At 36.1% G+C, this 15,680-nt stretch overlaps 1 protein-coding gene across 1 annotated transcript in view; it reads left to right on the top strand.

The window, feature by feature from the left end:
- The first annotated feature begins 2,393 nt into the window (after window positions 1-2,393).
- The window catches only part of LOC140139407 (uncharacterized), a 32,479-nt gene continuing 19,192 nt past the window's right edge, over window positions 2,394-15,680 (top strand). Inside the window, exons 1-2 of the mRNA XM_072161170.1 lie at window positions 2,394-2,470; window positions 2,938-3,017. Of these exons, the coding sequence (XP_072017271.1) occupies window positions 2,948-3,017 (70 nt within the window). The 5' untranslated portion in view covers window positions 2,394-2,470; window positions 2,938-2,947. The remainder of the gene's footprint in view (window positions 2,471-2,937; window positions 3,018-15,680) is intronic.

The raw sequence follows: 15,680 nt of genomic DNA, 5'->3' as shown, positions 1-15,680 counted from the left end.
TGATGATGATGATGATGGTGGACAAATCAAATCAAAGATGATAATGATGACGATGACGATGATGATGATGATGATGATGATGATGATGATGATGATGATGATGATGATTAATACACAAACGAAAAGAGGAACAAACATGCCTAGCATGTTATTCTATTTTAACATGGAAAAATTTCACCTCTTATCTACTCGCAAACTGAGATTATGCATATCTTATCTCTTCAATAAACATTGTAAAAGTCGATTTGGCCTTGGCACGGGCCCTTGCTGTAAATATGTCACATGTTGTTCGGATTATAAAGACACAGTTTGTTGACCCTATAATGTTTGTGCACTCATAAATTGACCTCTGAGTGTATTGGGTATAAATGCATGTCCTTCTATCACAACAGGTTAACTTTCTTGTTGAATGGAGGCCTCGAGGTCACTGAACTGTGTATTTGGAGATGATGTATTTTTTGGGTCATTGTACACGTGTTAAGCAAAAACATATACTGTGACTGATACCATATAGAAACGTGCTCTTTGTTTAAACATTGCAAGTAACATGAGTGGCAAACATTAATGTTTCATATTGTTGCACCCCCAAAGCAATGTTGGAGCCGATACTAGACCAATTGTCCGTTCCTGTCTCAGTATCAAAACAACATTGACTGGTGGGTGCGGGAGGGGGGGTGAGAATTTCATACTAAATTAAATCCGTCATCACTGCCATCATAGTCACCATCACGACTCTAATAATCATCTGACATCAGTTGTATTATCCATCATCATCATCATCATCATCATCATCATCATCGTCATCGTCATCTTTATCATCATCATCGTCGTCGTCGTCGTCGTTGTTGTCGTCGTCGTCGTCGTCATCATCATCATATCATCATCATTACCTGACTACTAGCCACAAACCCATACCAAGGAAAATAAAATATAAATTTTGCTACAAGCCCTCAGAGAAAACTAATATAGATAGATAGATAGATAGATTTATTATTATATTTATTAACATATACAAATGTTTAAAATCATGTTTTATTACAACGTATCTAATAGTAATAGGAATTTGCACACAACCATGACAACTGCTAAATTAAGCTGAAATGAAGAAAATATAGACTATAAAAAAGTCTAAAATGAAAATAAATGTTGTTTACATATCACAAAATTAATTTGTGGTTAGAATAACGCAATAGTTTAAGCAATTTCTAGTGTTGATTAAGGTTATTGCATACTCGTTGTTTAATCATGTATCATCTCATATTATCGAGACAAAGTTTTAACACAAAATTCAATAATCCAAACTTAACTGGAAATTAATATCCCCACAGGGAAAGTCAACTTTTCAATGGTTACACATGTTTGCATCAATGTCTCGTGTAGCAATAACACATAAGGATAGATTATGTTTCACCTAAATTGCCTCAAGAACGGAGAATCTGTAAACAATGAAATTGAGGACGAATTTCTCTTCACTATGAAATGTTCCTTATATCGATATCCGAAATAGATTTATGATGTTAATAGATGATATTTTTGTTACAAACAATTCAACTGAAAATGATAAGTTTCTTCTTATCATGGGTGCCAATGATTTTGACACCACCAATGAAGTTGCAAATTTCATTTATACTGCATTTGAAGAACGGGATTTAAATAATAGACCTATACCTAGTTAATTTATATTATATTCTTTATAGTTGTAAACTTTATTGTTCTTGTAATTTATGTGTATCCGTTGACCATATCTTGTTGTAAGATGAATGTCAATAAAATCTGATTCATAAGGCCAGCATTTATCTCAAGCTTACACATAGCAAAACAAAAAACTTTAAGCTGAAACTGTTGTAATACACAATTAATTATGCTCTTTCATAGCTCGTTAATCATGTGGGTGTTGCAATTGATAAATCAGTACAACGTTGTACTAATGCTACAACTGCTTTGTATTCTGCCATATAAGTAATCTGTACTAAAATACTTAAATACCTTTATCACCTCCACCTCAACATCTTGTATATTATTGTTTTAATGAAGTATTCAGCAATACCTCTCACATTAGCTGTAACTCAAGTTAAGTTCAAATGGTTCTGTATTCATGGTTTTGGTATAGAGTAAATGCCAGAATGATAACTTTTCATTTTCAAAGACGATGGTTTTGTACTATGCTGCTGAAAAAAGCAACATGCTGAACATAATGAATACCTATTTTCACTGATGAGTAGTTGATCTAAAGGAGCCATCATAGCAACCTTATCTATAAATATATGTAAGCCTACCTTTTTATCACTAACAATGCCAATTCTGTTCGTTAAATGTTCTACGCATGCGTAAGTGAAATTAGTAGCAACGGCTCATTGTGTTTTCATGTTAACAGCGTCATTTTGGTTGTGCTTGACAGCCAAACCCAGGTGTGTCTGAATTTGCAGGAGGGACAGGAAACCGATATACATGGAACAAGTCTTAGATAAATGTAAGTTTTGTCATTTTCTTAGTATTTTTGAATTTCCTTGATAGATGAAACTATTACTTATAATACTATTATAATTATTAATGTTATTCAAGGTTAATTTGTGATCAGCATACCGCAATAGTTTAATCAATTCGTAGCGTTAAGGTTATTGCATATTCGTTGTCTTTAATCATGTGTCATTTCATATTATCGTAGTCAAAGTTTTAACACAAAATTCACAATCCAAACTTAATAAATATCCCCATTAGGAAAGCCAACCTTTCAATGATTATACATGTTTACATCAATGTTTTGTAGCAATAACACATAAAGCCGGCATTTATTTCATACGTATACATCGCAGACATGACTACCACAACTTTTAGCTGGTGCTTATAGCACTATACATTGTATATTATTATTATTAATGTTTGGGATGTAAACATCGAGAGTTCCTGATACTAATACACAATTGTTTTATTTTACAGCTTTTTAGTCATGTGGATGTCCCACTTGATGAATCGGTACAACGTTGTACTAATGCTACAACTGCTGTGCATTCTGCCAGGTAAGTAATCTATACTTAAATCCCACATCACGCCCACCTCAACATTTTGTTTATTATTGTTTTATTGAAGCCTTCAGGAATACATCTCACATTGGTTATAAGAAGGCCAAGAAAAAAAAGAAGATTTGTCTTTCATTAGTATGTGAAGGCCATCTTAGCGCGTAGCCTTATGCGCTGGGTCTTTTTACAGGCATATTGAATATTTACATAAAAAGTGACCACACAGAGGCACAACACAAGTAATGTGTGCTGAAAAGACACACTTTCACACACAAATCCCTCGTAGTACTTAAAGGAAAAAAAGTAAAGCACACATAACATATTTGCACACAAAACTTGTTTGCAAAATGTTTGAGAGATACACTTTTTGTGGCCTAACTGAAGCTAAAGTGGCTTCTGTATTTATAGCATTGGTATAGGGTATAAACAACTATGTGTCCAAAGGATGCTACGATTAGCTAAAGTCATTTGAGTGTAAATACAAGTGTTTAAGTACGCTGTATGAAAGTCCTAAGGGAGGGGGGTTGGGTTTGGGACAACACTCTTTAATTGACGAGGATTAAAATCATGTAGGGGTGGATGCGAGTGTGTGGATGGGTGTAGCTGTGTAAACAATAGTGTGCAATAATTATGAGCCCTAGTGGGAGGGTAAAATTGGGGAGGGGCGGGGAGAAAGCTTTGGCAAGCCGGTGGGGGCGATATTTTGGCACACATTCATGGGAAGCCTTTTAAATAAAACGCTATAAAAAGGCTTAAGAAAACAGTACCGAAACGCTTAAATATGCAAACTTGTCCTGTTCGCTGCGCTCGTTACATGTATCTAGCCTATAATATAAGGTTTGCAACTTGGGACCAAAAATATTTTGAATGTTCAAATTCCCTAATCTTGGAATGGAATTGCAGTACGATATTGAACATTTTACTCGGTTTGGGCCTAATTTCATATCAGCATCACGTAGAAATGCAATTAACATCAATATTTTTAAGTGATTGTACCTGACTATCATGACTACGGGTCATACTTTTGTCGTTATAGTTTGGCGATTGCGATATGACCAGATACATCGTTTCTTTATGATTGGTAAAGAAACCGAGCCCAATTCATTCAGTACAAAATAATCGCTTCTGTGTCGCTGCTAAATTCGGTTAAATTGATTGACACCCTGTTATAATCATCTCGTCGCTAGGGATCTTTCCAGGATCTTTGGAACTGTCGAGATTCTAGAAATCTGACGGGTGTCAGAATTCTGGAATTCCGACAGCTGTCAAAAAGTTGGAATTATTTTGTAAAGGCGGGTTCATGTTATTTTCTTAATCGAAGTTTAAAGTGATATTCTAAAGGGCAAACCCCCGGGAAAAACACGATTTAGTTGCATAAATGTTAGAGGCGCACTGACCTACTTGGGTTTGGGCAGGCCTATTAGTAGGGCTGCAGGATGGTGGGGTACGGAGAGGGTGGCCTTCCCAGCAACAGGTGTCCCATAGTGCCGTACGGAACATGTTGAAACGGCCCAACCACATAGGCCTGGCCCTAAAAGTGAACTACTGCGGCCTACAGTTTAGTATGTAGAGCTAGAGGGTAGGGGAAGTAGGCCTATACCGGAATTTAGTCTATTGTCTTTTGCATGTTGTTAATATAATTTTAATATTGATGAATGAATGAATGAACTTGAATAAAATAATAATGAAAAAACAAAATAAAACAAGAAACGATTTCGTCCATCGTTCGAGATTCAGTACACCTATTATATTATTTTATGAACGTAGGCCTATGTTGAACATGTTTTACAAATCAGTCCAAGAGAGCGCTAAATATGGATCAGGAGTATTACATAATAATACCCTGCTATGACAATAGCTGCACTAGGTTAATCGTATAATCTCCTTATGTGGTTAGCATGGCTGGGCCAGGAAATCCACAAGGTCAGCCAATGTATGTACATGTATTCGGTACATGTGCCATATCTTTACACTGGGTGATACATTTCTGGTTTGTTTTATTTCAAAACGCAACATTCGATATTCTAAAGCTTGGTCCAAATCCAAGAGAAGAACCAACTCTAGTAATTTATGTGGTTTCAAATTATATCGGCTGTTGCCTTTTGATAGAAATGGTGTTTGTTGATGTGCACAGTTTCCCATTAGATCATAACATGCTGTTGTACATCCAAGGTCAAAGGTCTTCTAATCCATATTTGGCGTTGTTCTGGGACTGCAAATTGCAGAATATACCCCTTTAAATTATCGATAATATCAGCCATAGCCTAAGTGCATGAAATCCCTCACATAATACGTTATAACGTCTATCTAACTTCCCAGCCACCAGCTGGTGGTGGTGACTACTAATACAAAATAAATAAATAAATAAATAAATAAATAAATAAATAAATAAATAAATAAATAAATAAATAAATAAATAAATAAATAAATAAATAAATAAATAAATAAATAAATAAATAAAACTCCCTTACTTATTTATCTATTTAGATATTCTATATATTTATTTCAGTGTTCTAACTTTTCAATCCCTAATTTTTGACAGTGAGAATATTGTCAGAATTCGAGATTTTTTTTTTTAATTCCAAATAATTGACAGTGAGAATATTGTCACAATTCCAGAATTTTTAAAATTCCTAATATTTGACAGAGAGAATATTGTCAGATTTCTGGATTTTGTATTACAATTCCTAATTAATTATGTTAACAACGAGTATATTGTCAGAATTCTGGAATTTTCAAAATTCCTAATATTTGACAGTGAATATTGTAAGTATTAGTAGGATCCATTTTTATGTCACTTATTTTAATAGCAGGCCTATTTAGAAGTTGTTCCAAATATTTGACCAATTTTCAAAATTTCAGAATATCTGTCAAATTTTAGGAATCGGTAGGAAGGAATAGCGGGAATAAGGTTTTATTTGCGTACTTTTTATAATTAGAAGAACTTTATCCTACATCATTTATATAATATGACAAGCACGGTCTGGCAGCATGGACCAATCAGCGTCCTTCTACCGGGCATTTACACAAACAGCACGGAGGTCATTTCGTTCTTTTTTGGTGTCAAATGACACGAATAGGCACCATTCCAAGATTTTGACAGCGGCCCCTGTCGAAATTCCAGAATTCCGACAGTTCCAAGTTTCTGACGCAGCCTGTCAAAAACTTGGAATTGTCGAAATTCCAGAATTACGACAGGGGGCGCTGTCGCAATTCTAGAATTCTGACAATTCCAAGTTTTTGACAGGCTGCGTCAGAAACCTGAACTGTCGTAATTCTAGAATTCTGACAATTCCAAGTTTTTGACAGGCTGCGTCAGAAACCTGAACTGTCGTAATTCTAGAATTCTGACAATTCCAAGTTTTTGACAGGCTGCGTCAGAATCTTGGAATTGTCAAAATTCCAGAATTTCGACAATTCCAAGGATCTGATGCAACAGGACTTACAAGAAACGTATGCGAGCAGTATGTCTTACAAGTCGTTACCCAAATCCATCAAACATTTCAGCCTAATATCCCTTCGGAATAAGAAATGTTTTAAGTAATGACCTTGCAATATTTTTGAACCCTTAGGAAAAAACTTTTAGAGTAAAGAACCTTGTAACTATAACATGTTCAGTTATGTTTTTCGGAACAAACCCTTTTGGACAAGTGACCCTTCAGAGCAAAACCACCTGTAAGGTTTTGTGACCTTCCATAGACAAACGTGTCCTGAAAAACGATCCTTCGGAATTAAAACCGTTCACCTTGGAAAATTGTCTTCTTTGTAGGTAAAAGAGCTATTATAAATCCGCATGTCTAGTAATCAATCCCGTATTCACTTGCATTCAATGAACCAATCATCATGTGTCGGCCTACTCACGTTTATTGTTTTTAGATTTTAGAAGTATTTTTCTGTTAATGATAAAAAAATTTAAAAAAAATAAAATAAAAAATAGTGCTATATTTGTCTGGAATCTAGTGTATCTTTGTTTCTGGTATCCTAGTTATCAAGTTTATTTTTACTATTAATACGGTACGTTATTCTCTAGTGATTTACTTCTGACAAAGTTTATTCAAATATATTGAAACGCACAAAATCCTTAATTAGCACGTTCAATTACTAAAAGTAATTGTAACTTCCAACAGTGTAAAAATATTCCAATGAGATGCTCCGTGATTCAAGCTTTAGAAAAAAAAAAAAACCCTGATCCAGTTCATTTGTCAGAAGTAAATCGCTAGAGAATAATAATAATAATTAGAGGGAGTTAATGTACTTTTATGTATATGATCTACTGATATCTATTAGCTCGTTATTATATTTTTGAACAATGAAAAACCACTTTGATCTTGGTATAACCATTACGCTGACAATAATTTATCATTGGGAGCGATCAAAATGTAGCATAATGATGCTTTTAGTCAAGAATGAATTATTTATCATAGCCTATACAATCGACTTAATAAAATATATAATGTTTTATTTGTAGCAATAAAAATATATCGATATCAAAGACGCTTTTCATCAACTTTATAGTGCCGGTATTTTTTAATTTGAAATATTAAAAGCAACCTTTAATAACCGAATTGTTGGCTAAATATGACTAAAAAGCACCATTAGAATCTTAAAAGTTTCAACTCAATATCACTTTTGTTTGAATATTTTTATAAGAACAAAAATCAAAATCGCTGAGCCTCAACACAACTACCCCCTACCCTCGAAGGTTGATCGACCACCTGGATGTACTTCAGCCCAAGTCATTTAAGCTCTTATTTGAGCATTTTAGTCCACAGGGAAAAAATCTATTAAGGGATTAGTAGATTCCTCTCCTCCTCCATAGTAAGACAAGGGTTAAACAACAAGATCCTATAGATCAAAACGATATAGTTGCTGCTGCAGCCAAATAAGGTTTTAGGACATTTCATCAAACCATGCATTAATTTTCTCTGTTCTAATGCACTTTTATGTCAAATATATATGACGACATGTAGGAAATCAGCATTCTATTTGATTAAATTAAACATTAAAAATTAATAAAATGTCTATTAGGCGCCTTAAGCATCGAGTGACACAGCCATACTACCATACTGTCATTAGTTGTTCATATTTTATTCATACGTCTTGGAGATGCACGTCAGCCTTATCATCAGTACTTGCTCAATTGTATTAGGGCTGTACTATTTTGCAAAATGTATAGAAATATATTTCTTTCCCCCCCTTTAAAATACACACAAATTATTGCAGCAATGAAAAAATAATTATCGATTGCTAACCACCAGTACATACCCTCTGAAAGTTTAAGGTTGCCGAGTTCGGCAGACTTGCACTATGTTTAACACAGAGATATTGTTATATACCATGTATACTGGTGGTTAGTTGGTGGTGGTGGTTATACTGGTGTGACTTACATTAATTGGTGATGAACGTATCCTTTTACTGTCTAAAATTGTAATTTCACATGTCATATTCAATATACAGTACGAAAAAGAATTAACACCCCTACATCTCCACACACACCTTACATACATCAACACCCAAACTATCAACCCTCTGCAAACACACCCCACTCACACCACAGATGCAATAAAGAATTTAATTTAATAAATCAGTAATTGATAAATAACATAACAAAATATTGCACATACATTGGACCAGTCAAATTATAAGGGACAAATTGGATACACCAAGATAAAAATGCTGTCATAAAATCACATTTAAAACCAACGCTCTGCAGGGTCTATTGTTCTATTGTTTCCTATTAAAGCACATTAGAGAGCTATTAGATTATATTGGAAAATGTTGCCAATCAATATTCATGAAGGTGTACATTCAACGTCCAGTTTTCGAAATTGGGTGACTTGTGCTTGGCAGGTGTAAAATACATCTGACTGGGCTCATTAGTTACGTAACGCACAACGGCATTGATGTCATCGAATGGCTGCTTAATGCTGTTATGTATTTTATAATAATTATTATTACATTTATTTTCCTTTCTTTTCTTTCTCTGTATTTATTCTTTCCTAGGCCTACACTAACTTTATCACTCCCTCGTTATCCTACTCTGTCATTCCAATATAAATATGTCCTTATCATTCTATTATTTTATTTACTTCTCTCCCTTCCTGTAGGCCCCCTCATTCTCCATATCCCTCATCCCCTTTTCCTCCCTCATATCCCCTCTCAAGACTTCTCACAGGGGAGAATCTGCCCCACCCCCTTCCACCGCTGCTATTTCTATGCCAATCTCCTTCTTAAAATAAAAGATAAAATGGACATTTGTAAAAAAAACCTTTATAGGCCTATACTTATACCAAGGGGGTGACACTAAATTCACGGTTGTTCTATCAAGCACGCAAACGAATGACAAATCCCGATGGTTTTTCATCAAAGGCTCGTTAATTTTCTGAAAGTGATCTCTACGACGTCCGGGTACGATAACGTCGACTTCTTGCGTCCGTTGCGAAACGATACTGCCGGAGTGCCGGTACGCTTCACGGCAGTAATTTACGGTGGCAAATTTGCAACTACATGCTTCCTAGGACCCTGTTACGCCTTGAACATTGCACGCTTCTTCAACTCAAGCTACTCTTGACAATATATTCTTCAACGGACATAGATCTACACTTTGTTCTTCCTAAGATGGTAAACCCGATAATCCGTATCTCTATACATCTACAATGTGAAAATGAAAAGTGTGAATAGGTACGTAATTTTAGCTTTTATATTTTTACCTCGCTACTGAGCACAGCTCCATTTTTATCTGCATATCGCATCAACTTATATCTGAACTATCACCACCTCTACATACAAGTCTTCGCTTTGCTCGAAATACTTTTGTCAGGCTAGTCTTGAAAACAAACGGCTCTTTTCAGAGCCACCAGATCTTCAAAAAGACTCTTCTCTCTCAACAAATAGCCTGTTTCGTATACAACTCTCCTTGCACAGCAATCGGGGATTCTTTTTGGAATATTTCAACCCTCTGATAGTTCACATGCGATATCATCTCAACTGACATTGGAATTGTTGGCACTATACTGCATAGACTTTATGAATTATAATAGGCCTACTGTACAACAACCAAGGTTGTCTTTTCCGTCTCTAGGTATCGTTGTAAGCAAACTCACACCCTTGTATGTTTTGTATTTTCTCCGTTGAGCGTTGGCTCATCTGGAATTGAGTTTGATTTCCGGTGTATTAGGATTCAGTTCCCTGATCCCTAGATACAAACAAATATTACACTTAAATCATTCACTTGATTTATTCTTGCCTCCACATTACAAAACCAAAGTATAATATACAGTAATGATAAATTTTACATTTCGTCTCCCACCTCAATTGAACAACACAATTCCATCTTTATCGGAGTGCCTGTAGCCAATCAGGTGTTTCCGAGACAAGAACTTCATGCGCCTTTTTTCTAATTGGTTTATTTCGTTATGTGCTTTGATCCTACTCATTTGCATAATGCTTAGTATATAAGCATGTGTATACGAGCGCACCTTTCTCTTTAAACCACTTGCTCAACACAATCTAACTGCTTGAAATCATCAATCTCTTTCGAGAACATATTACCATAGATGAACTCCTGGATGGGGCAGCTTTAATTAGCATGAGGCCGCATTGATATGTAAATAGCGTATTGTTATTTAAATTTGCGCCCAGACGTATTGAGGGCGACAGTCATGTTATCCAGACGGAGAATGGCTGCATATGCCGGGCATGTCAATTTTCTGAGTGAAGGCTGATAATCACCTTTCTGTATAGGTTATAAGCTAGTATATTTCGTGTACCAGTTGGTTATAACAACAAATTAGTATAATATTAAATATATTAAATGTATAAACTTTGAAATTTACATGAATTTGAAGAGCAGAGCTTCGAAATGTAGCTAAGTCAGGTGATGTGAAATTCTGCTGCGTGACCCCCTCTGCGTGGTAGAATTATATTCATAAAACATTGAATTTAACAGATATCATGGGTAGCCAACCACGATTTATCAGCATTTAAAATATATGTTAATTAACAAAGATAAATAATAAAGAGTACAAATGGCAATTAACTAGTAAACAAGCCTGAAATCTTAAAATGTTGCCACGTGATTTCCCGAACACATGATATGTCAACGTGTGACCACTTCAGATTTACCGTAAATATTTGGAGTATGCTTGCACATCATGCACATACACTGTGCATTTCTTTACTTCCGTATAAAATCAATAATTCATGCTGGGAGCCAAGTAACATTGTCTGCTCAGAGCAGATTGGTATTTTATTTTACTTGAGAGCATAATAGAAATACATAAAGACGAATAAGGCGCCATGATGGAAGGTCAGGTCGGGTATCAAAGGTTATTATAACTTACATACTACTTGTATTTCCCACCTTGCCTCTGTCACATATTTCCTTCATATTATTGACAGCAAGTCCTAACTTTGACTTTGCTATTGCAAAATGTCATTTCATATCAAATTAGTAGACTTTCTTTGAAAAAACATATCACTGGTGCCTGATGGGAATACCCGTCCGCCATTTCATTAAACTGGATCGTTTTCGCCCTGTTTTGTGCCCAGATGTATTGGGGGCGCGCTATACTCTCATTGAACAGGCAAAGTTCGCAAAACTAACAACGTTGTTATTTGCCAAACTCAATTAACATGATCCAAGGGGTCGAACATGAATTATTCATAACGAGCTATAACGGATCGATAACTGGCCTCACTTTCTAACTAGTAAACCAGCTGAATTTTTCATAGCTTTTGCGTTGCTAATAGAACAACCGTGAATTTAGTGTCACCCCCTTGATATTACTCGCACATTATTTGACCAGTCGATGATTTCTCACTCTACAGCATGCAGGTGTGCTCTGCTCTCTTACGAAACCGCACTTTTCAATCTCTACACTATACTTTACTGAAATTATTACTATTACCATCTGAACCTGATCCTCATCTCTACACAGTTTGATGTTCATACAGCATCACTTTCTAGCAACTTGGATATTGTCAAACATGTACCTTTCAAACACTATACATGCAATCTCGCAGGTAAAAAATTCCAAACGGCTCTTTTCAGAGCCACCAAGTTTACTCATTCTTGTGATAACCACTATTAATACTGACATTGTGCGCCATTGACTTCTTTGAATATACTTTTATTATCACACCTTCATCTCTACAAGCCAGTTTCTAAAACCATAAAGCCTGTTTGTACTCGTGATATCTAGTGCTTAATTTTAAACCACACTTGGGTCCATTTATCTTCATACCACTTGGACTGCTTTATCTCTGCAAATTCATACTTACAACATAATGACGATTTTTTTATCCTATCACGGAATAAACCTTAATCTCTCACGATTTAACCATCTCTTGGAGATTTTCTAGCTTTAATAGCTAACTTTCCGCTGATGATCCCCGGCAATAGGGGTGAAACTATAGTACGGGACTTTCAGAGGGTATAGATTACATCTGTATCCTATCTGCTTTCTTTCATATTTCACCATTTTGTCTCAACATTATTTGGGAAACATCTATTGATTTCCGGTCTCTACAGGACTACTTTATTATACTCATATGACGCTCAGCCACATAAAGGTCTTTACCTTTTACTCTGCTTACGTCTCCAACATTATCTTTAATACTAGATCACGTATTTCAAACGGCACTTTTCAGAGCCACCGACTTGTCAAAAAGACATTTCATCAAAGGCTCGTTAATTTTCTGAAAGTGATCTCTACGACGTCCGGGTACGATAACGTCGCCTTCTTGCATCCCTTTCGAAACGATACTGCCGGAGTGCCGGTACGCTTCACGGCAGTAATTTACGGTGGCAAATGTGCAACTACATGCTTCCTAGGACCCTGTTACGCCTTGAACATTGCACGCTTCTTCAACTCAAGCTACTCTTGACAATATATTCTTCAACGGACATAGATCTACACTTTGTTCTTCCTAAGATGGTAAACCCGATAATCCGTATCTCTATACATCTACAATGTGAATATGAAGAGTGTGAATAGGTACGTAATTTTAGCTTTTATATTTTTACCTCGCTACTGAGCACAGCTCCATTTTTATCTGCATATCGCATCAACTTATATATGAACTATCACCACCTCTACATACAAGTCTTCGCTTTGCTCGAAATACTTTTGTCAGGCTAGTCTTGAAAACAAACGGCTCTTTTCAGAGCCACCAGATCTTCAAAAAGACTCTTCTCTCTCAACAAATAGCCTGTTTCGTATACAACTCTCCTTGCACAGCAATCGGGGATTCTTTTTGGAATATTTCAACCCTCTGATAGTTCACATGCGATATCATCTCAACTGACATTGGAATTGTTGGCACTATACTGCATAGACTTTATGAATTATAATAGGCCTACTGTACAACAACCAAGGTTGTCTTTTCCGTCTCTAGGTATCGTTGTAAGCAAACTCACACCCTTGTATGTTTTGTATTTTCTCCGTTGAGCGTTGGCTCATCTGGAATTGAGTTTGATTTCCGGTGTATTAGGATTCAGTTACCTAATCATTAGAGTGGAACTACTTACAAACAAATCTTACACTTAAATCATTCACTTGATTTATTCTTGCCTCCACATTACAAAACCAAAGTATAATATACAGTAATGATAAATTTTACATTTCGTCTCCCACCTCAATTGAACAACACAATTCCATCTTTATCGGAGTGCCTGTAGCCAATCAGGTGTTTCGAGACAAGAACTTCATGCGCCTTTTTTCTAATTGGTTTATTTCGTTTTGTGCTTTGATCCTACTCATTTGCATAATGCTTAGTATATAAGCATGTGTATACGAGCGCACCTTTCTCTTTAAACCACTTGCTCAACACAATCTAACTGCTTGAAGTCATCAATCTCTTTCGAGAACATATTACTCGCACATTATTTGACCAGTCGATGATTTCTCACTCTACAGCATGCAGGTGTGCTCTGCTCTCTTACGAAACCGCACTTTTCAATCTCTACACTATACTTTACTGAAATTATTACTATTACCATCTGAACCTGATCCTCATCTCTACACAGTTTGATGTTCATACAGCATCACTTTCTAGCAACTTGGATATTGTCAAACATGTACCTTTCAAACACTATACATGCAATCTCGCAGGTAAAAAATTCCAAACGGCTCTTTTCAGAGCCACCAAGTTTACTCATTCTTGTGATAACCACTATTAATACTGACATTGTGCGCCATTGACTTCTTTGAATATACTTTTATTATCACACCTTCATCTCTACAAGCCAGTTTCTAAATCCATAAAGCCTGTTTGTACTCGTGATATCTAGTGCTTAATTTTAAACCACACTTGGGTCCATTTATCTTCATACCACTTGGACTGCTTTATCTCTGCAAATTCATACTTACAACATAATGACGATTTTTTTATCCTATCACGGAATAAACCTTAATCTCTCACGATTTAACCATCTCTTGGAGATTTTCTAGCGTTCATAGCTAACTTTCCGCTGATGATCCCCGGCAATAGGGGTGAAACTATAGTACGGGACTTTCAGAGGGTATAGATTACATCTGTATCCTATCTGCTTTCTTTCATATTTCTCCATTTTGTCTCAACATTATTTGGGAAACATCTATTGATTTCCCGTCTCTACAGGACTACTTTATTATACTCATATGACGCTCAGCCACATAAAGGTCTTTACCTTTTACTCTGCTTACGTCTCCAACATTATCTTTAATACTAGATCACGTATTTCAAACGGCACTTTTCAGAGCCACCGACTTGTCAAAAAGACATTTCATCAAAGGCTCGTTAATTTTCTGAAAGTGATCTCTACGACGTCCGGGTACGATAACGTCGACTTCTTGCATCCCTTTCGAAACGATACTGCCGGAGTGCCGGTACGCTTCACGGCAGTAATTTACGGTGGCAAATTTGCAACTACATGCTTCCTAGGACCCTGTTACGCCTTGAACATTGCACGCTTCTTCAACTCAAGCTACTCTTGACAATATATTCTTCAACGGACATAGATCTACACTTTGTTCTTCCTAAGATGGTAAACCCGATAATCCGTATCTCTATACATCTACAATGTGAATATGAAAAGTGTGAATAGGTACGTAATTTTAGCTTTTATATTTTTACCTCGCTACTGAGCACAGCTCCATTTATATCTGCATATCGCATCAACTTATATCTGAACTATCACCACCTCTACATACAAGTCTTCGCTTTGCTCGAAATACTTTTGTCAGGCTAGTCTTGAAAACAAACGGCTCTTTTCAGAGCCACCATATCTTCAAAAAGACTCTTCTCTCTCATCAAATAGCCTGTTTCGTATACAACTCTCCTTGCACAGCAATCGGGGATTCTTGTTGGAATATTTCAACCCTCTGATAGTTCACATGCGATATCATCTCAACTGACATTGGAATTGTTGGCACTATACTGCATAGACTTTATGAATTATAATAGGCCTACTGTACAACAACCAAGGTTGTCTTTTCCGTCTCTAGGTATCGTTGTAAGCAAACTCACACCCTTGTGTATATTATAGGGGCAAGGAATCCAATTACTACACTGGAATTTCAATCACCCAAGTCAAGCGGTTTGTTACTTATGGTAAGAAATAAGGTACCGCTAGGATGTACCTCGTTTCCTATCATATATACTGAACCGCTTGTCTTGAGT

This window comes from Amphiura filiformis, chromosome 18 (genome assembly GCF_039555335.1).
Source record: "Amphiura filiformis chromosome 18, Afil_fr2py, whole genome shotgun sequence".
Taxonomy (NCBI): Eukaryota; Metazoa; Echinodermata; class Ophiuroidea; order Amphilepidida; family Amphiuridae; genus Amphiura; species Amphiura filiformis.
Note: the sequence above shows the minus strand (reverse complement) of the source record. Positions and strands in the feature narration are given on the sequence as shown.